Here is a 22661-nt window from a genome sequence, read left to right as displayed (position 1 = left end):
TCTTCCCCTATTAACAACCACTTGCAACCTACCTTGTTGGTTGCATTGAACATGAGTGACTGGGATATTTGGAACTGCTGATTTATCCATCTGGGGTGAGTCCCTAGATCGGATTATTTTGGCTTTGTGTAAAGGTCATCCTTAGTTCAGAAAGATGAGCATATTCTCCATATTTATCTGTAGCCAACATAGGATGAGCTTCATTTAAATAGGCTACATGATCATTAATGTCAGTCATTGCATGTTGGTTTTCAGCCATTGCATGTTGATTTTCAGACCCAGTTTGGATTTGAACACTGTTACTCGTAGAAGCTTTAACTCCTCTTGTATCTGGATTGCTCTAGGATGGTGTCTCAATGATTGAAGTCGAGGAGAGATACCCTTTTTGTTGTTGAAAAATATAGTTAACAATCATTTCACATTCATGATCTTTGTGATCGGTCGTATAACAATAACTGCACAAATTAAAAGGTTGCTTCTCATAGAATAATCGGATCCACACTTCTTCACCCACTGCATTATCCATCCATAAACCTCTTCTCAATGGGTCTCTCACATAAATCAAAACCAAAACTTTTTGAACTTTTCCTTTTGGAACAACACAGTCAGGTGGATCCAACTCTTTGATTTCCCCTATAGCAGCAGCTATACCCTTCACAATAGTGGGATTTGCAAACTATGGCTGCATGCATGCTCCTTTTTGGAGTTGCAGGATTCCAAGGTTCTAAAACCACAAAAGTTGTTTAGTGAGATCAACATTACTTTTCGGAGTTGCAGGATTCCAAGGTTCTAAAACCAACAGATCTCCTTTGATAAAACAAGGTCTAAACTTGAAGACGATTGCATATTCCTCTGGAGAATAAAACTTGATCATGAACATGTCGTTCTATTCCTTCTTTATAAAGATGTCTTTGTTTTTAACGCAAAGTTTTTTCAGTTCCTTATCAAGTTCACCAACTGTAAAACTTTTATTAACATAAAGCTTTCCTAAGAAACATAATTTCCACTGAGTTGTTCCTTGTAGTAGTACTTCTACGAAGATTTTTTGTTGTTTCAAAGCTTTAAGCCTAGATGATATGGACGTAGTTTCCATTTTTTCTTGAACTTCCTAGATGTTATGATCCATCACATAGAGTAAGCTACTGAAGCCTATAACTAAGAGACTGGTGAAGATAACAAGAAAAAATATCAAGATATAGAAGTTTCTGCCTTTCTTCTGTTGAGTGAATGTGGAACACTTGTAAGATAACCTGCAAATCTTATTTAATTTAGGTTTAGGGTATAGGGTTAAAACGGTTATTTTGTCGGTTGTCTGTCATAACGACGTGAGAGAGAAAAAGATGGATAAAATCTGAAAAGTAATCATAAAAGATCTTATAAGCTGGAAATCTCCTCAAAGGTGAAACTTGGATCTTCTCGTTAGAATCAAGGGATAAAAAACACTATATAAGAATCATAAGACAGGGTAGGACATTCAGGCAAAACCATTCCAACCTCCTAGGCATCCATCCAAGTGCAGCGATCAAAGCCTAAAAAACAAAATAATAAATCGACATCAATTGTTAAAAAAATAACATTTAAAATTGAAAAAGCTAAGAGTATAAAGGGAAAACTATGATCATAAGAAAGGGAGGAAGATTAATCTGGATGAAGGAGACGTTGAGTTAACTCTGATTCCCTTGCATTGGAGATGCACTTAAGTTTCATCCGTCGAGAGTGAGTTTGGACCACTTTTTCACTAAAGAGTCGTGTCTGTCCGTCTATATAGTACTTTAAGCTAAGTTAGTTAATTAGTTGAGTAGCATCATATTATTATATAAAATGTTATCAACACGAATTTCTCTCGACAACCGATGGTAGAGATGCTATCACTCAACAATTAAAATACAGGTAGGTAGTTGTTGTTTCTTTTGCTACTTTTCTTAAATGGAAAATATAAAAAAACTCGAATTCGCAGGTCTTGATATATCATGAAAAAATTATATTTCTTGGGTATTTGATGTCGAGCTTCATCTTGAATCTAAAAGCCTTGGGAATACAATTCAAGAAGGAAACAATGTGTCCAAACAGGATCGTGCTACGACTCTAATTTTCCTTCGCCGTCATCTCCACGATGATTTGAAAAAAGAATATTTGACAGTTAAAGACCCACTTATTTTGTGGAATTATCTGAAAAACAATTTGACCATCTGAAGTTGGTTATTCTTCCAAAAGCTCAGAATGATTGGTTGAACTTGCGGCTGTAAGATTTTCGATCAGTAAAAGCTTACAACTCTGCTCTGTTTAAAATTACCTCACAACTAAAATTGTGTGGTGAAACCATCACGAAAACATTTACAACTTTTCATGCATTGAATGTGCTCCTGCAGCAGCAGTATCGAAAGCCTAAATTTACGAAATATTCTGAGTTAATTTCTTGTTTGTTAATTGCAGAGTAGAACAATGACTTTTTGTTGAGAAACCATGAAACTCATCCCGTTGGATCCGCAGTGGTGCCCGAAACAACGCATCTACGTCTTTTGGATGGGAAAATGATCATGGTAACAAAGGCAAACGTGGATATGATAAAGGAAACCAAAATGGGGGCCACAAGAATGAATGGGGGAAGGGTACCCATCATCAGTCGTACCAACGGCCATTGAAAACTGTGGAACCAAAGGAACCGAAACAAAATAAAGAAAAAGGTTCGCTAAAACAACCCTCTCGAAAGGAATTTTGCTATCGATGTGGCTTAACAAGTCATTAGAAGCTACATGTCGTACGCCGGAACATTTTGTTAAACTCTATCATGCGTTCCTGAAGCGACCTGCCGAGACATACAAACGACTTTGATAGATGCCACTGCTAGTACCATTAATACCCACTTGGATGTATCTGATTATCTCGCCGACCCTGAAGGTGACGAGCCTAGTCAGTTTTCTTTTGATGATCTGTAGAATTAAATGTTTCCCTCATATGCCTTGTAGTATATTTTCTTGTGTTTTGTGTGTGCTTTTGCTTTTGTTGTTTTTGGGTATGTGTTTTTGTTGATGTATACCAAAAAATTTGGTGTAAATTGTAAGTGGATATTTTGTTAATACTTTTGTTAATTTTCTCTCGTCTATTTGTGTTGAAGAATATGGAATATAGAAGTAATCTATCCAAAAAGACGATGGGGACATTTTTTTGGTTAAAAGTGGAACGACAAACATAATTTTTCGAACCATAAATATTTTATAACCTTAAAAAGTTTTAAGGTAATGTCAATACCATTTCGGGAACGAGTAGTCTGATAGACGGCTCCGGAAGAGCGTGTATCATTCTACCAGGTGGTACACAATTAATTATTGAAGACGCCTCATATTCTACTAGATCCCATAGGAATTTTTTGAGTTTTAAAGATATTTGGATAATAGTTACCACCTTGAAACAACAAACGGGCATACTATGGAGTACCTATGTATTACTTCATTTGTCTCATGTCACAAGCATGTCGTAAAGAAGCTTAAGGATATGTCTTCTGGGTTGTATCTTACTAGAATTCGAATAATTGAAATCGAATGTCATGTTGTCATTAACTAGAAGTGTAATGACCCTGAATTATTTAAGCTTTTGGATGACCGACTTGGACACCCAGGTTCTACCATGGTAAGTAGAATAATACAAAAAGCTCATGGACTTTTATTAGAATCTTATGTTAAGCAAGGATATGAATTGTTTTGCTTGTTCCCTGGGAAAACTGGTTGTAAAACCATTTTTAACAAAAATTTATTGTTGAGTCACCAACACTCCTACGAAGGATACATGGTGACATTTGTGGGCCTGTCCACCCACACTGAGGGCCATTTCACTACTTTACGGTATTGACATACGTATTTGCCAGATGGTTTCATATCTACTTATTATCAACACATAATGTTGCGTTTTCCAGACTATTTGCCCAGATTATTCGGTTGCGTGCTCATTTTCTGAACTTTCCTATTAAGTCCATTCATGTTGATGGCCTTGTGAATTTACATCTAAGGATTTTGATGCTTATTGCCTTTCAGTTGGTATTGATGTCGAGCATCATGTAACACATGTGCACAATCAAAATGGATTAGCTGAGTAATTTATAAAGCATCTTCGGTTAATTGCTCAACCAATGCTTACGAGGACTAAATTACCAATTTCCGCTTCGGGACATGTTATTTTTCATGCAACGGCTTTATCCCGTCTTTGACCAACTGCTAGCCATCATTCCCATTTACAACTTGTTTTGGGGCACCAACCAGATATCTCGCATTTTACGTGTTTTTGGTTGTGATGTTTATGTGTCTATTGCACCACCACAACGCACTAAATTCGGTCCACAACGTCGTCTTGGTATTTATAATGGTTTTGTATGTAGAACTTTTAGCAGGTGATACCTTTACAGCTAGATTTGAAGACTATAATTTTGATGAGACACTTTTGCCACCGTTAGGGGGAGAAGGTAAGCCGTCAGAATAACGACGTGAAATATCTTAGTACACACCAAGTTTGTATCGTCTTGACCCTTGCACAAGTCAATTTGAAATTGAGGTGCAAAAGATTTTACATCTGCAAAATATTGAAAATAAAATGCCTGGTGCATTTACTGATACTGGTAGGATTACAAAATCTTATGTGCCTGCGGGAAATTCCCCAGCTCAGATTGTATAAACATGACAAATTGGGAGCTCAGCGAAAAACGGGTCATTAAAGCCACGCCTAAAGTGCGGACGACCAATTGGTTCAAAAGGTTTTATCCCTTGAAAGAGGAAGAGCCAATATGTTTCATTCAAAAGTAGCGTTCCTGAAGAGACTATCAATGAACGATCCGCTTTCTCTGATGAACCTCCTGAAGAGGATAAATTCTCGGCTGAGATACAAGTACCTGTGAATGAGGAAATTTCCATAAATTCTGCATGCGACGGAGAAGTGTGGGATCGCAACACAGTTATTGTCGATGATATATTTTCATTCTCAATAGCTACTAAGACCGCCACATATAATGATGGTATTGAACCACACTCAATAGAGAAATGTCGACAAAGAGACGATTGGCCTAAATGGAAAATGGCAATCCAAGATGAATTGGAATATCTCACTAACCGCAATGTTTTCGGAGCCCCAATACAACGGCAGAAAATGTGAATCCTGTAGATTACAAATGGGTGTTTGTGAGAAAGCATAATGAGAGAAATGAATTCGTTCGCTATAAAGCGCGCGACTAGTGGCAAAGGGCTTCTTGCAGAAACCTCGGATTGACTATGAAGAGACATACGCCTGCGTTATGGATGCAATTACATATCAATATTTAATAAGTCTGGTAGTCTCTGAAAGGTTCGACATGCATCTGATGGACATGGTCATTGCGTATCTATATGGCAAGCTAGATACAAATATTTATATGAAACTTCCGAAAGGATTCAAGTTACCTGTAGGGAAACCACGTCATATGTATTCACTAAAATTGAATAGAGCTCTATATGGATTGAAACTATTCGGGCGAATGTGGTATAATCGCCTAAGTGAATACCTAATAAAAGAGGAATATGTAAACAATCCTATTTGCCTGTGTGTGTTTATTAAAAAGACTGCAATAATAGTTGTATATGTAGATGGCATCAATTTGATTGGAACTCCTGATGAACTTTCTAAAGCAACTGAATGCTCAAATAAGGAGTTCGAGATGAAAGATCTCGGTAAAAAAAAGTATTGTCTTGGCTTACAACTTGAGCATTATTACACAAAGAAAATACTGAAACGTTTTAAGATGGAAAAAGCATGTCTGATTAACACCCCAATGGTTGTTAGATATCTTGATCCGAAAAGAAATCCATTTCATCCTAAAGACGAGGATGAATCACTATTTGGTCCAGAAGTACCATACTAAAGCGCAATTGGGGCTTTGTTATATTTAGCTCAATATATTAGGACCGACATTTTTTTCGCAGTAAATTTGCTATCCAGGTATAGTCCTACGCCAACAAAACGACATTGGATAGGGGTAAAACAAATTTCCCTTGACCTTCCCGGTACTACTAACATGGGTTTATTTTACTCGAAGGATTCTTTAGCCCGCTTACAGATAACAAGGTATACGGCTACTGGATATCTACCAGACCCGCACAAAAGGATTTCTCAGACATGATACGTTTCTACGATCGGTGGTATTGCAATTTCATGGCGTTCTTGTAAGCAGAGCATGCCAGCTACTTCCTCAAATCATTCTAAAATAATTTCCCTCCACGAAACAAGTAGAAAATGTGTGTAGTTGCGGTCATTAATCGAGCACATCAGAAGCTCTTGCAGTCTAACCTCCATTACTAGTTCATCAACGACGATATATGAAGACAATTCAGCATGTATAGCACAAATGAAAGAAGGAAACATCAAGGGTGATAGAACGAAGCATATTTCTCTGGAGTTATTTTATTCTCACCACCTCCAGAAAAACAACGAGATTAATATTCAGAAGATACAATCCTGTGAAAATTATGCTGATCTATTCACCAAGTCTCTGCCGACAAGAGTCTTCCGGAAGCTGGTATATGGAATCGGAATGCGCCACATGTACAAGCAGACAAATTAACGGAAGCTCTCTTCAGGGGGAGTTTTGCTATGGACTATAACGCGTTGTACTCTTTTTCCTTCGCCAAGGTTTTGTCCCACTAATTTTTCGCTGACAAGGTTTTAACGAGGCAGCATATGCGTGTCCTAATGGGTTTCACCGTTCTAAGATTTTATTGTACTCTTCTTCCTTCGTTCGGATTTTGTCCCAATAAATTCTACCGACAAGGCTTTAACGAGACAATATTCCTAGAATGGTGGTCAAAGGGGGAGTGTTGCGTATCCACGTCACTTAAAAAGGGTGGCCCACCATTTCACAGCCTAAAAAAAGTCGAGAAAACTCCAGTTAAATTCTCCACCTCCATTCACTTGACAAAATAAAATTCACCTAATATTTCTTAGTCCTTAAAAATTTGAGTGTGTTGTACTGACTCACACCTATAAATAGCCACTTTGCTTTCTCCATTTTGATGTAACAAAACTGGAAGGTGACAAACTCTTTTCCACTTTCATTTTTCTTATTTATAAAAGTTAGTGGTCCGTTCGTTTATGTTTATATAATAGTATGTATTATTATTCTTTTTATTTCAAAATAATAGATTTATTTGCATACGTCATTCATACAAATTGTTTGAAGAATAATATAGTACTTATTTATTTGAAACCTATTATTTTGAAACCAAATGAGCAACACTTTAAGCTAAGTTAGTTAATTAGTCATATAGAATATAAAAACAGGAGTGTCTTTATGAAAAAATTGCGGACAAAATAAAGAAAAAGATTTGGTTACGGAAATTTAACGGAATACCAACCCACCTAACATGGAATATGCAATTATTAGTTGCCATTATTATCGAGACTATTTCCAGTTTTATTCATTTCTTTAATTCTTATTTTGTCAAGTGTGTTCGCTGGAAAAATGTTATCCCGGAATCAATTCGTGTATACTAGATCTTAGGTATTGCTGTTCCACTAGCTCTCTCTATTTTTAGAATCTGACACTGTATTATTGACTTTCGGCCGTCAAAGCTCCACAAAATCATTGTCGTTTCAAACTAAAATGCAATCAGCCGGCCAAAACCACGGAAAATTCTGATCTGAACCACCACGGAGCACAAATCTTCTCTCCAATCTCGAACAGCAGACATGTCTAGTTCATCACCCTCATCAACAAAAACACTTAGTATTGGAATCATAGGATTCGGAACATTTGCACAGTTTCTAGCAAAAAGAATGGTCAATCAAGGACATACTTTATCAGCAACATCTCGATCTGATTACTCAAATCTTTCCTCTCAACTGGGTATCAAATTTTTCAGGTACCCTTTTATGCAATTATCTTAACATACATACATATGCGAGAAAATGATGATTCTTTTTTTGTGCAGAGAGATAGATAAATTCATGGATGAAGACCATGATGTGATACTAATATGCACATCAATCGTATCTCTGTCTGAAGTTTTGAAATCGGTTCCGGTTCATCGGTTGAAAAAACCAACACTATTTTCAGAAGTTCTTTCGGTTAAAGAACACCCAAAAGAAGTATTGTTAGAGTTGCTACCGGAGGATTTTGATGTGCTGTGTACACACCCAATGTTTGGACCTGTTAGTGGGAAAAATGGATGGAAGGATTTCCCATTTGTTTACGATAAAGTTCGGATTAGAAATGAAGATGTCTGTTCTCGCTTCCTTGAGATTTTCCAAAATGAAGTAAACCCCATAATCATTACAATACTTGTTGTCAAAGAGAGTATAAGAAAGCTGCAAATTGCAATATATCTGTCACTGACAAATGAAATTGCTGCAATTGTAGCTAATGCCATGGGGACAAATGTCATGTTCATTGCTGATTAGATTCTAGGCTATTTGATGGAACAATTTTCTAAAATTATTACAGGGTTGCAGAATGGTGGAAATGTCTTGTGAAGAACATGATAAATTGGCTGCTAGAAGTCAATTTCTTACTCATACTGTGGCGAGGTAAAAATCTATTTTTATCTTTACCAAAAACAAATGAACTTCACAGTAAATGTAGATGTGTGAAATCTTACACTAACTTTCTCCAAGGAAACAGGGTATTGTCAGAGATGGAGATTGAGTCCACATCCATGGATACAAAAGGGTTTCAGAACCTAGTTCAGTTGGTAAGGGGTTAAAGTTATCATGATCTCCTATCTGCTTGATTTACACTGTTAAATGACAGCTATTTACTTTCTCAAGGTGTTCTAAACTGCAGAAAGAGACCCTTGTGACGGACAGTTTCGACTTATATTCAGGATTATTTGTGCACAATAGATTTGCTAAACAAGAAGTAACATATCTACCATCTTTCTTGTTGTTTTCCTAAAATTATGATTAACCATCCTTTTTTGCACATAAATTCTATTGCATGATTACTGAAAGAATAATATCATTTGGGATCATACAGCTGAAGAACTTGGAGCTTGCATTGGAGACGGTCAAACAGAAACTGCTTACAACAATGGATGACACCTTGTAGTGAATCACTATAACCATTCATCTCATTTGTCTTAAATTCCTGTTTGTTGTCCTCATTTCCTTGTAGCATAACCAAAAAAATTTTCTGTACTTTTATGTTATTGTAACTGGCCATGTAACACGACCGATTCATTGTCCTGCATTTTATGGGATTACATTGGATCCTGATACTGCATCTTAATAAGCTTAATACATCAAAAGGAAAAAGGCGTTCTGATGTAGCCATTAAGAATGTGTACTATTTTTACTCTTAAATGAGACAAAGATTTGGGGCATTTACATAGTGTTGTATTCAATATTCTAGATACAGATAAAAAAATATCATGAACATCTGTTTTGAAGATCCTCTCATTTTCTTGATGTGCATAAAAACTTTTGTGTCTTGTTGAGTGGATATCTTTCCACAAAGATCAGAATCTAATTTGTGAATTCAAATGGAATATGAGAAATCTATACAAACAAACAAAATATGTAATGGCTATGAAGAAGAGATACGGGGATGGATTTTTGACACTTGTTTTGCTATATTTCTCAACTTATCTGTAGGAGTATTGGTACAAAATTGACGACAAATAATAGATATTGATACAAAGTCGTCAGAGCGTTATTCTATGTAGGATTATCACCTGATTGGTTTTGGGTTTCCTCTGTCATACTAGATTCTTGGATTGCATTGCCGCTCAATAAGGATGCTTCAGAAGTACCTGATATTTCAGAAGAAGGTAATTCACCCTTCCTTTTCTGCAATCCTGTCGACCTTGCAAGATCAATCCATTGCTGCAACATTATACAAAAACAAATTAAATTGGAGGCAACAAGAGAAAGAAGAAACATGATTGCGATTCAAAATGAACACATCTTCATAAATATTTTAAAAAATCGAGGTAAAAGGACCAGAACAGTTTTAAAAGAGAATTCACCATAAGAGATCATTCTTACCTGGGTTCCCCAGTAAGCGTTAAGTGTGCGGACAACAAAAGAGAGAACATTAACGAGAATAGGTTGAGAAGTTTGCAGATATTCTCCAACCCGGTGCTCCACTAAGCCAGCAATAATCTGAATATTTATGCAGTTCATATTAAAGGATGCTGAACAGTACTATGACAGGATATCAAGACTTGCGAAATCCTAAGTGGGGAATGTATCAAGTTTTGGTATCACGAAAAGAAAAAGCAACATTCTTTTCCAGTAGAAGAAAAGAGGATTGAAATTTTATTATTAGAAGAAAGCACCCCCACCTGATACCGTATATTTGCTGAAGTTCCGAGAAACGATCCATAAACAACAGCTGACTTAAGTAGTGGAGTCCTTCTGCTGTTTTCCTCAACAGAAAGTGCAGGATTAAGCAATCTGCGTATTGCGTTCAAAATATTGGAAGAAGCAACAGCACCAATACTGGAAATAAACCCGACTCCAGCAAGTTTAAGACCCCCAACAATTACAGACGCAACCCTATTATTCAACTGCCAGTCCCTGCCAGCAATATTCTTTTGAAATGCATTATCTGGAATGGATCCAAGAATACCCTGTAATGCATCCATGCTCTCCGGCACAGCCATATCACTAGCATCGGGAAGAAAGGTTAGAGTTGGGGCAGGGAGCCACACGGTGAAGAAATCAACAACGGCTCCCCTGATTGTATCTGTAATTACATAATCAATTTCTTCAAAGAAATTTTCTTTTCTCCTTTCATATTGTGCTATGAGTGTCGTTGTTATTGAGATACATTCTTCTATAGCTAGCCTATTTAGGAATTTGGGATCTGCCAACAATCTTTCCCTGAAACCCTGCACGAAGAGTAAAAGAAAGGCATGTATAATCACTGCCTTTTTACTGTGATGTACTATTTTGAATAGAAAGAAACGAGAGACTTCCGGAAACAATGTTTACCTGAAAGCGGTGAGTGAGTTCAGAAATGACAGGATATTGCTCCAGATCAAAGAAGTTCTGTAATACTTCTGGTGCTATGAGACCACGATCAAGTCCGGTCTGTATGTCCTGGTTAACATATCAAAGATAACAATCACGAATTTTGCTTGGACTGATGAAATCTTATGAGTGTGTACTAAACATAATCATGAAATGTATAAAAGATGTGCCCTGGTAGTAAAAAAAATCTAGAACCAGAAACATGATTTTTCCTTCGGCAATCAGTGCAGCACAGAACAGAAGTATACTAGCAAGTCAAGGAAAACATGACGATAAATCAATAAATGAAAAATAGTACCGTGAATCAATATTCGAAAAATGGGAAGCCAAATATGAAGAAAAGAAGTAGGAAAAATAAGAGAGTTTTAAGACTGAATTTTTTTAAGAGAACTGGATTATGAGAGACAACAAGGTAGAGCATCATGGTCTGACAAATAAACCCATCATCACCTCCACACTCTTTCATGGGATGGATGCTGAATTAAAACTGAAATTAGTGTAGATTAAGAGTTTGAGGTAGTAGAGCTTAAAAATCAAAAGAACATAGGAATGTGAGTAATCAACAAAGGAGGCAAACAGTGAGGCTTCAGTATAACCAACCACTTCTTCTACAAAGCCCTAAATGTTAGAGGGGAAAGTATGAATAATTGACATACGGGAGAGAGGTCTAGAGACCTAACAAGGTGTGAGCAACACTCAACCATGCCTAACAAGGTCTAGAGAAAGTACGAATGATTGATATACGGGAGAGAGGTCTAGCTACAATAGATACTAGATCCCGTGAACTCCGGGAGCTTCTAATCCCGCACAAGTGTTACCCAAGTCAATTTAACTAATTATAAGGTTGCGACCCAAGCATGTTGCAGCCAACATCAAATAGACAAGTAATTGAAAAATAACCCTTGCATAATACAATATCAATTGTCTTTAACTTTCTAACTATCCCAATAAGCATCAGAAATGGCAGAAACAGTTCAAGAAAAGGTGGAAATTTTAGAGGAATTACTAACCTGAGGTAAAGCATCTCGCCTCCTGCCAGCTGCATTCATCACTCGAGCAATTTCAGCACGATCGAAGCAATTCCTACTACAAGGTCTTGCTGCAGAGTACCACAAGAAATCAGCAACAGGAACTTCTCCCTCTCTTCGTAGTTGTTGCCTCTCCGGATCAAGTAATATGACCGTCTGATTTTTCTTTTGCATTTTCTTTGAAATTCTAGCAGGCAGCCCTGTCCCTCTTGATCCATACATGACATGGCTTGCACCTGTTATCACTACAAGCAGTCCCGTGGAACCTCCATCTGCAGCTGCTTGAAGGATGACTTGAGACATTGTATAGTCCTCGATAACTCTTGCTTGTACGGACAAATACGAGCTTGGTCCAAAAGGAACCGTTGGATTTGGTGAAGCTAGATCAGCTGGTGACCTGCGGGATATGGATGAAAAACCTGCAATGAAACCTGACCCAGCTGGAGGAGCATATAACTTACGGTCTTCCTTAGAAAGGGCACTTATGCCATCCGCTTGAACAGTTCTCAGTACCTGTCAAATTGAGAATCAGTATATGCCCACGACTAATTCATAGATTCGTGTTCTCGCCACACACTCTGGTTAAGCAGCTGCATCAACTGACAAATGTGTTACCAGTAGTTACAGACACCCTAAACCATGTATGTCAAATCTCTAGTTTCCAGACAAAAACTTATCACCAGTACGAACAATATAACGTTCAAGAGCATGATGATGATCATCTTTGGCATTCTGTGTTATAGAGATGTATCTTATGTTTCCAATAAATCCATTTCTTAAGTAATGTATCAGTTAACGCAAAATCTCACCATTCTCTACCTCAACCAAAATATGTCCAGGTAAAGTGCTTAAGCAGAATGTACGAATACATATTAAAAGATGCACGCTAGTCGATGTCAGAGATGCAGGTAAGAAATACCTCAAGTGGTGTACCGCAAGCAACAAGGCGAACTCCATTATCACGACAATAACTTAAAAGAGGTTCATATTCCTGCCAGCGTTCTGGTGGCCAGTGTGATGCGTAAGACTTCAAAGCTTCACCATCAATGCTGCCATTAATTTTTTACATTTAGAATAAAAAGTAACAAAACACTGCAACTAAGAACATTCACACTCTCTAACTTATAAAAGGCACCATCAATTACTAATAAAAAGAACAGAATAACATAAAAATGGTTCTCCCCATTCACATTCTTTCTTTCTTACTATCAATTCAAGATATTTTACGAGGTCTAGACAAAACTAAGCATTGTTTCATTTAATCAAGCCGAAATATGGAACTAACTAGCATTAAATCTGCCCAAAACCAATTCGTCAAAATCTGATCATATATCAACTTGTGATAAGATATTCTATCTAGATAAATTATGAAAATTTCATTCATATTAGTAATTGTAAAAGAGATTAAGTAATGAAATCAAACCTTTTATCCATATACTGGTTAAGCTGTTGTTGCAAATTAAGAGGAAAAGCTTCAAGAGCAAGCGAAATAGGTCTTTCATTCTCTAAACACTTACTCCTTAAATTCTTAACAATCTCTAATTCAAGCTCCTTATCATCACGAACAGGTACTTGTTCAGCTTCACCTAAATAAACAATTCTCGCATTCATCAATTTCTCCCAAACTCTACTCTTATCTTTTCCAATAGCTAACGGCTCTCCAATTGCTGTAGCATCATAAACCCTAGATATTATCACTTCTAATTCTTCCTTCGCCTTCTCTTTCTCCACAACTGGAGCTGCAGGAGGAGGAGAAGTCCCAGCTGTGATTACTCCATTCTCTTCCACTCCTCCTCCTTTCTCTTCAGCTGCTTTAACCACAATTGATTTTAAGAAATATGATCCAATCGCCAAAGCTGGTGTAACCAATACATTTCGTCTTCCTGTTTTATCTGGAATTTTTTCAACATTCTTTTCATCAGAATTTTTACAAGAACGGATTCTTAGATTGGTTTTTGGATGTTTAGAACGAGGAGAAATTGTTCTGAAATTTGGTCTCTCGGCATTGAATTGTTTGATTTTCCGATGGTGTTGAGTGTAAGATAAGACTGTTTTTGAGTCTAAAGATTTCATTTCTGAGAACTCAAGAAAACAGTTCTCTCTTTGAACTCACTACTCACTCCATGGAGAGAAAAGAAAGAATGAGGAAACGGGTCTGTTTGTTTAAGTACGAGTTTTGGGTTAGTTTGACTGCGACTGTTGAAATGAGTGCTGGAGATTTGTGGAGAGCTGGGAATTTGAGGATGGATGTAATGGTGAATATGTTGTTGTAGATCTCATCCACAAATGACAGCATATTCGTACGTGGAAGATTTGGAGTTTTGAAGAAATAGAAGACGCTTACTTATGTATTTATGGGATCCTAATCCATTGAGAAACCACGTGGTTGGAAGTAATTTATGAACATGTTGCTATCGGTATCGGATGCATCTCAAGGCCGACGTCCTATGGAGATGGACCTATGGAATTTGTGAACATGTTGCTATCGGATGTATCTCAAGGCCGACGTCCTATGGAGGATTAAGAAAAAAATTCACAAAATTGGTTAAAAAGACCAAAATCAACAATTCCTGGGTGAAAAAGATATTTAGATTTTGATACTGTTTAAATAGACAAAAATGTAAAAATAGCAGGGATGTAAACGGTTTCATCCTACCCATTTTCAAATATTTTTTTTTATTTTTAATTTACATCAGGATGCATCTAATAGTGTATTTTGTGGTGGTGTATGATAACAGAGTATTGCAGTGAAGGTTAAGGTTTGAATCACAAGATTCCCTCTCACCGTCACACGTGCAGGACAGCTGTGTATGTGTTGTTGCTTCTCACACATGTGATAGTTTGACTTTCTCTTCCTGTATTAATACTGTCTAAATTGTTCATTTAATGTGTAATGAATCATGTCTTTCTGAGAGAGTTTTCTGTAATAGATACACTGTTATTATGGTATCAAGAGCAGGTTAGGTTAGGGTTCACCTTCAACCATCTTCAACCTACATTTTTTTCGATCCATAGTCTTCACTAAGAAGATCATCATCAAGTGTATCATCGTTCTGAATCTGAGAGGTACTGATTCAATTTTTCTTATCTAAATCTTGTTATCAAGAAATCCATTTCTTGATTCAATTTTCTCAGATCTACTTTCTTTACAATTTTTGTTGCAACAATCAACCTTCTTGATCTTTTTCTTTCATATTGTAATCAATTCAAGCTTTACATTACAATCACCAATGGAAAATCCAACTGCAACAGCTTGTTTTTCTAAAATTCCATTAAATCAACTCACTGGATTTGTTCATCTCAACCTCAAAGAAGATAGCTACATCACATGGAAGAATCTGATGAATCATGTTATTCAAAATATAAATTACGTCGCTATTTGGATGGATCTTTTCCATGTCCACCTCAATATACTTCAGCAAGATATCAAACAAATGGAATTGAGAATCCATCATATCTGGATTGGATCGATGAAGACTCTACAATCATTATGTGGATTCACTCAACGATCTCAGACTCTGTCATTGCATACTTTTCAACATCAACTACATCTCATCATCTTTGGTCTAGTATTGAAGAACGATTTGTTGTTGTTACTCTGAAAGCATTACATTCAGATTATATTCCATTTGCTACTGCAATGCGTCATAGAAATCCACTAGTAACTTGTGTAGAACTACACAATAACTTGTTAAGTGAAGAAACAATCATTAGTGAAAGGCACAAAACTACATTTGAAACCTCAGATGCAAAGGCCTTTGTTGCTCATAGAGGTACTTTTAGAGGTGGATATAATCACTATAGGGGAAATTCTTTAAGAGGAAGAGGATATAACAGTGGAAGATACCCCAATCCCAACATATTCAGCAGATATACTTCTGGTAGAGGTTATTCTTCACCACCTGAACAAGAATCATGCCAATTATGCAAACCAGATGGTCATCTTGCACGTAAATGTACACAAAGGTTAAATTTCTCCTATCAAGGAAGACCTCCACCATCTAATCTCAGTGCAATGCTAGCAGCAGCTGATATCTTTGACACAGAAGAATGGATTGCAGATAGTGGTGCTAATAATCATATTGCAACATCTTCTACTCAATTACAAGAGGTAACACCTTATGATGGTGTTGAGGCTATTCAAACTGCAAATGGTGAAGGTATGTCCATTTCTTACATTGGAAACTCTAATAAACATGCTAATGATCATTCATTTGTTCTGAACAATGTCTTAGTCGTCCCACAATCATCCCATAATTTACTTTCCATTCACAAATTCACATCTGACAACAATTGTTCATTAACACTTGACTCTCATGGATTTTATGTGAAGGACCTCAATTCTGGGAAAACTCTCTTCCAAGGACCACATAAAAATGGTATGTATCTTATATCCTTCAGCAAATCACCTCATGCTCATCATGCTTCCATCAACACAGATCATGCCTTGCTTCACAGAAGATTTGGTCACCCAACATTTCAAACTCTCCAAAGACTTTGTCATACACTGAATTTGTCAAATGTCACAAATAAACCATTTTCATGTACTGAGTGCAAAATTTGTAGATCTCATAAGCTTTCTTTTCAGTTATCAAATAATGTAGCTACTAAACCACTTCAGTTGTTACACATGGATTTATGGGGTCCATGTCATACTTCATCTACTTGTGGTGCTCTGTACTATGCCAATGTTATTGATGATTTTACAAAATATTGTTGGATTCTTCTCATATCTTCAAAATCTGATTTTAAACATTCATTTATTGTTTTAGTCAACAGAATTGAAAATATGTTTTCTCAGACAGTCATCACCATTAGAACTGACAATGGAGGAGAATTTCTCAATAATTTTCTTGCCCAATTTTGTTCCTCTAAAGGCGTCACTCATGAACTGACATGCCCTCATACACCAGAAATAAATGGTGTAGTTGAGGTCAAGCATAAGCATCTCATTGAAGTCACTAGGATTCTTTTATATCAGTCAAAACTTCCTACATCCTTCTGGGTTGAGGCTTTGCAGACAGCCAATTATCTCATTAACAGACTTCCAACCAAGTCCATTGCTTTTCAGACACCTTTTGAAATGATTTTTCATAGAGCTCCAGATTATAATTTTTTAAAAGTTTTTGGTTGTGCTTGCTTCCCTTGGCTCAAACCTTACACAACCAACAAACTTCAACATAGAAGTAAACATTGGATCTTCATAGGTTATAGTTTGTCTCAAAAAGGTTATAGATGCTATGATCCAATTTCAGATACTATCTACATCTCTAGGCATGTATCATTCAATGAATCCAGTTTTCCTTATACAGAAATTCTAAATCAATCTTTTTCTCCATTTGTTGCCACTGCTTCTGCCAGTCCTCTATTATCTACAACATCTACTATTCCCTCATCCGTTACAACTTCTTCCATTCCATCATCTGTTTCTGCTTCAAAAGTAATAATGAATGATCATAGTATAACTACTAGAGGTAAGAATAGCATATATACACCTAAATCCTATTTTGCTACTAACCATCCATTACACGTTGCTTATCTGTCACAAGTGCCTACTTGTACTACTGAAGCTAAGAAAGAAGAAGTGTGGAAAATAGCTTCAGTCAATGAGCACACAGCCTTACAGAACGCTGGGACTTGGTCTCTAATCCCACCAGAAGAAGGCCAAAATGTAGTGGGCTGCAAATGAGTGTTTAGGATAAAATATAATCCAGATGGTAGCATTGACAGACACAAAGCAAGACTTGTTGTTAAGGGCTATCATCAAAAACAAGGGATGGATTTTGATGAGACTTTTAGCCCTGTGGCTAAACCAACTACAATCAGGATCATTCTTTCTTTTGCAGTGCAGTATAACTGGACTACACATCAACTTGATGTAAGCAGTGCTTTCCTTCATGGTGAGCTTAATGAAACTGTATACATGTCTCAGCCTCCTGGATTTGTGGATAAAGACAAGCCTCATCATGTATGCCTTCTATACAAAGCTATTTACCAGGGCATGGTATGCTAAACTGAGCTCTGCTCTTATTTCTCTCAATTTCAAGAACTCTACAGCAGATTCTTCATTGTTTGTTCATCAAGATGGATCTCAAATCACTGTGGCTCTAGTCTATGTGGATGATATCATATTAACAGGTTCTTCTGATACATTTTCAAGTTTGTTATCACTGAACTTCAACAACAATTTCCCATTAAAGATTTAGGACCACTGCATTATTTTTTGGGTCTTGAAATTGTCAGAAATGAGGATTCTTTGTTTCTGTCACAAACCAAATATGCGGTTGACTTGTTACTCAAATATCATATGGAGGGAGCACAGCCTTGCAATACACCTATTTCTACATCCACTAAACTTTCAAAGGATGATGGTGTACTCCTTGAGAATCCTACAGAATACAGATATCTTGTAGGTGCTCTGCAGTATCTCACCTGGACAAGACCAGAACTTTCATTTGCAGTTAACTTGCTCTGCCAACATATGCAACATCCCATAAGCACTCACATGGCTGTAGGAAAAAGGATTCTTAGATATGTTAAAGGCACATTTGGATTTGGTTTACACTTTACTAAAGGCAGTAACTTTCTACTGGGTTTCTCAGATGCATATTGGGATGGTTGTGTGGATGATAGAAGATCCACTGGTGGTTATTGCATTTTTCTTGGATCTAATGTCATCTCATGGTCTTCTAAAAAGCAAACTACAGTTGCAAGATCCAGCACAAAGGCTGAATACAGAACCTTGGCTCACAGTGCAGCTGAGGTTCTTTGGATTTGTTATCTCTTACATGATCTTCATGTCTCTTTGCCTGGTATTCCAAAATTAGGGTGTGACAACATCAATTTTATTGCTTTGGATTCAAATCCCGTCATGCATTCAAAGATGAAGCATGTCCACTTGGATTATCACTTCATAAGGGAATTGGTTCAGTCCAAAGCATTGGATGTGTTCTATGTTAATACAATTTACCAGCTTGCCGACATTTTTACAAAGGGTTTACCAGCACCAAGATTTACTATGCTCAGAGACAAGCTTCATGTGCTTGCATCACCCATCAGCTTGAGGGGGGATAATAGTGTATCTTGTAGTGGTGTATGATAACAGAGTATTGTAGTGAAGGTTAAGGTTTGAATCACAAGATTCCCTCTCACTGTCACACGTGCAGGAAAACTGTGTATGTGTTGTTGCTTCTCACACATGTGATAATTTGACTTTCTCTTTCTGTATTAATACTGTCTAAATTGTTCATTTAATGTGTAATGAATCATGTCTCTCTGAGAGAGTTTTCTGTAATAGATACACTGTTATTAGCATCAAGTTTCATCCTTGCTATTTTTTAAGTTTAAGTCAGGATGAATTCAGTTTCATCCTTGCTATTTTTTTGGTGTCCATTTCACCCATACTAATTTTTACTCGTCCATTTGAACCATGTTTCAGAAATATTTGGACAAATGACCCATTTTTCGAAAAAAAATTGATAAGAAAGAATATACATTAAGAACTTAACTAGATACGTATAAGAGGAGTATTTCATAAGATCTCCAAACTCGTGAACGGAGACTCGATCCGCTGATTTCCTACTTGAGAGTCAGTTTCCTGGCCAACTGGGCTAATCCCTGATGGTTATGAAGCATAAAATAGTTGAAAATAATCGGAGAAAAATGCACAATTTACATGTATGCTAGAAATACTTAGAACTTACATGGGCCCGCATGTGGTATTGTAATTGTGCCCATGCCTGAATGTAAATACCGTAACTACTGAAAATCTTAATAGTTACCCTAACCATCAGTGATGGAGGTGGGGGTGGCTGAGTGGTGCTTCAGCCCACCCCAAAACATATAAAACCTCATCCGGGTTGTATTAATTGTCAAGAAAAAATAAAATTTCCCAGGTAGAATTTTACATTAGTCCATTGTTGGGGGAGACTTACAAAATCTGAGCCGCTGTCTGCAATACGAAACCTGCACAAGCAATGAAACAAAAATGCGGAAAATACACAACTACGACGATATAGAAAACAATCACACGACACCAAGCAATTACGTGGAAAAACCCCTCCAAGATGAAGGGTAAAAAACCACGGGCAAATCTTCCGCTATAACAAAAATGGGTTACACACAATTCTCCCAATTTGGGGATAACAACAACTTCAAGGTACATATAGCACTTGGATACCTATTTGCCTAATTACACTCACCCCTAAGGATGGATCAACAATTCATTTATCAATTGATAAGATTCACAAACAAAAGCAAGTGATTGAGATACTTACTACTAGGGTTTGAAGAAACCCTAGATATTCCCCCTTTGAAGAGATGTGGAAATTGATAGCTCAATCTTCACCACAACAACCAAACGGACCCTTGACAAGAACCCTTTCTTCTTCTCTTCAAGATAACCTTCAATCTCACCAAAGAAAAAATCAATGGCGGCTTCACTCTTTCTATCTTACTGTCACTGCCTCTCTTACTCTCGTTCAGGTCGTGAAAAAGGATTGCCTCTCCTGGATGTTTCGAGTGAAACATATAACCTAACAAGGACACTTTTTAGTCGCTCCCCCTTGATTTGTTAAGGGCTAACCTGATGGACCCATAAGGAGGGAACATGCCCAACAATCTCCCCCTCACTACTTATGGCGAGGTACCTGTCACCACCAAACCAACCCTGCTGTAGAAATACACATGCTTGTACTTTGGTAGCGACTTTGTCATCATATCTGAACTGTTATCATCTGTATGGATCTTCTCAATATACAAGACCTTCTCATCGAGAACTTCTTGTATCCACTGGTACCTAATATTGATGTGCTCTCTGTAGTTACAATGTACTCTGCCTCTATAGTAGACAATGCCACACATTTTTGTAACTTGGATTGCCAAGACACAGCTTCCCATGCATAGGTAAATAAGTAACCCGATGTCCACTTGAGACTGTCTTGAGCACCTGTAAAATCTGAATCTGTGTAACCACCATATCACAAACACATATTAGAAGTACCCCTTAGATACCGTAGTATCCATTTCACTGCTTCCCAATGCTCCGTACCAGGATTGGATAGAAATTTTCTTACCACTCCAACTGCATAAGCTATATCCGGCCTTGTACACACCATTGCATACATCAAACTACCAATTGCGGATGCATAAGGAATATCCTCCATCTTCTGTTTCTCAACATCATTCACAGGACATTGATCACGAGTTAACTTAAAATGGTTTGCAAGTGGACAACTTACCGGCTCAGCCTTGTCCATGTCGAATCTTTGCAACACCTTCTCAATGTAGCTTTCTTGTGATAACCACAGCTTCCTTGCTTTCCTATGACGAGTGATTTCCATGCCAAGAATACGCTTTGCTGCACCCAAGTCTTTCATATCAAATGACTTGCTCAAATACGACTTCAACCTGTCAATATTCTTCTTATCTTTGCCAACAATAAGCATGTCATCAACATATAGCAAAAGAATAAGAAAATCACCGTCAGCAAATTTTTGAATGAATACACAATGATCTGAAGTTGTTCTCTTGTACCCATGTTCCTTCATGAACGATTCAAACTTCTTGTACCATCTTCTAGGAGCTTGCTTCAAACCATATAGATTCTTCTTTAGCTTGCACACCATATGTTCTTTGCCTTTGAATTCAAAACCCTCGGATTGTGTCATATACACATATTCCTCCAACTCACCATGAATAAATACCGTCTTGACATCTAGTTGTTCTATCTCAAGATCCAAACTAGCGGTTATTGCCAAGACAACCTGAATAGAAAGAAATCTCACCACAGGTGAGAACATCTCGTCAAAGTCGACACCCTTTATTTGCTCATAACCCTTCATAACTAAGCGTGCTTTGTACCTTGGTTGTGACTTGTGAGTTACCATCTTCAGTCTTGATTCTATACACCCACTTGTTCTTCAGTATTTTCTGGTTCTCTGGCTTGTCAACCAAATCAAAAGTGTCATTCTCATCTAAAGAGCCAACCTCTTCTTTCATGGATTCCAACCGCTTCTGACTTTCTAGAACTTTAAGAGCTTCTTCATAAGACTCTGGTTCACCTGCATCTGTGAGCATCACATACTCATGTGGTGTATACTTAGTTGAAGGTAATCTGGTCCTGCTGGATCTTCTCAGCTCAGCTTCTGGTTGTTGTTTCACTTCTTGCTCAACATCACCCCACTGGAACATCTTCATGAGCTTCATCTTCATGATTATGTTCTTCTTCTTCATCATCATGACCATCAACATCATCATCATCATGTTGTTCAATATAAGGAACAACTGGATTTGGATCCAAGGTCATGTCATCTTGAAGCTTTGGCATTTCAATCTTCTCAAAGTCATCAATTGTCTGGTCTTCAAGGAATACTGCATCCCTACTTTTGATAACCTTCTTCTCAACTGGATCCCAAAATCTGTAACCAAACTTCTCTGTTCCAAGCCTAGGAACACACACTGCTTCGCTTTGTCATCAAGCTTTGATCTCTGATCTTTTGGGATATGAACAAATGCCCTACAACCAAACACTCTCAAGTGATCATAAGTAGGCTCTTTGTCTCTCCATACCTTCTCTGCTACTTCTCCATCTAGCGGTCTTGAAGGAGATCGATTGATCAAGTACACATCAGTATTCATTGCTTCACC

The 22661-nt window shown here is 37.3% G+C and overlaps 2 protein-coding genes across 2 annotated transcripts; one reads left to right on the top strand and one right to left on the bottom strand.

Annotated features, from left to right (window-relative positions):
- The first annotated feature begins 7408 nt into the window (after positions 1 to 7408).
- On the top strand, positions 7409 to 9337 carry LOC113314277 (arogenate dehydrogenase 2, chloroplastic-like). The gene is made up of 6 exons (XM_026563067.1): positions 7409 to 7874; positions 7944 to 8268; positions 8456 to 8538; positions 8633 to 8702; positions 8795 to 8869; positions 8987 to 9337. Exons 1-6 carry the CDS (start codon positions 7702 to 7704, stop codon positions 9056 to 9058), a joined length of 798 nt encoding a protein of 265 aa, XP_026418852.1. The 5' UTR covers positions 7409 to 7701; the 3' UTR covers positions 9059 to 9337.
- Positions 9338 to 9442: 105 nt separating this feature from the next.
- Positions 9443 to 14188, bottom strand: LOC113314276 (protein RETICULATA-RELATED 6, chloroplastic-like). The gene is made up of 7 exons (XM_026563066.1): positions 13438 to 14188; positions 12934 to 13063; positions 11997 to 12527; positions 10948 to 11055; positions 10296 to 10844; positions 9997 to 10113; positions 9443 to 9834 (listed from the first exon to the last, which is right to left on the bottom strand). The coding sequence occupies exons 1-7, from the start codon at positions 14085 to 14087 to the stop codon at positions 9667 to 9669; spliced, it is 2253 nt and encodes a 750-aa protein (XP_026418851.1). The 5' UTR covers positions 14088 to 14188; the 3' UTR covers positions 9443 to 9666.
- Positions 14189 to 22661: the final 8473 nt, after the last annotated feature.

This window comes from Papaver somniferum, chromosome 9, assembly GCF_003573695.1.
Source record: "Papaver somniferum cultivar HN1 chromosome 9, ASM357369v1, whole genome shotgun sequence".
NCBI lineage: Eukaryota > Viridiplantae > Streptophyta > Magnoliopsida > Ranunculales > Papaveraceae > Papaver > Papaver somniferum.
Note: the sequence above shows the minus strand (reverse complement) of the source record. Positions and strands in the feature narration are given on the sequence as shown.

What these genes read in the sequence shown, in the direction of transcription:
- LOC113314277 (XM_026563067.1), top strand. Translation starts at nt 7,702, where the DNA reads ATGTCTAGTTCATCACCCTCATCAACAAAAACACTTAGTATTGGAATC. An exon ending in CTGGGTATCAAATTTTTCAG is followed by an intron (nt 7,875 to 7,943) that starts GTACCCTTTTAT and finishes TTTTTTGTGCAG; the next exon opens with AGAGATAGATAAATTCATGG. An exon ending in TTGAGATTTTCCAAAATGAA is followed by an intron (nt 8,269 to 8,455) that starts GTAAACCCCATA and finishes AAATTATTACAG; the next exon opens with GGTTGCAGAATGGTGGAAAT.
- LOC113314276 (XM_026563066.1), bottom strand. Translation starts at nt 14,087, where the DNA reads ATGAAATCTTTAGACTCAAAAACAGTCTTATCTTACACTCAACACCAT. An exon ending in AACTCACTCACCGCTTTCAG is followed by an intron (nt 10,845 to 10,947) that starts GTAAACATTGTT and finishes CTCTTCGTGCAG; the next exon opens with GGTTTCAGGGAAAGATTGTT. An exon ending in ACGCTTACTGGGGAACCCAG is followed by an intron (nt 9,835 to 9,996) that starts GTAAGAATGATC and finishes ATAATGTTGCAG; the next exon opens with CAATGGATTGATCTTGCAAG.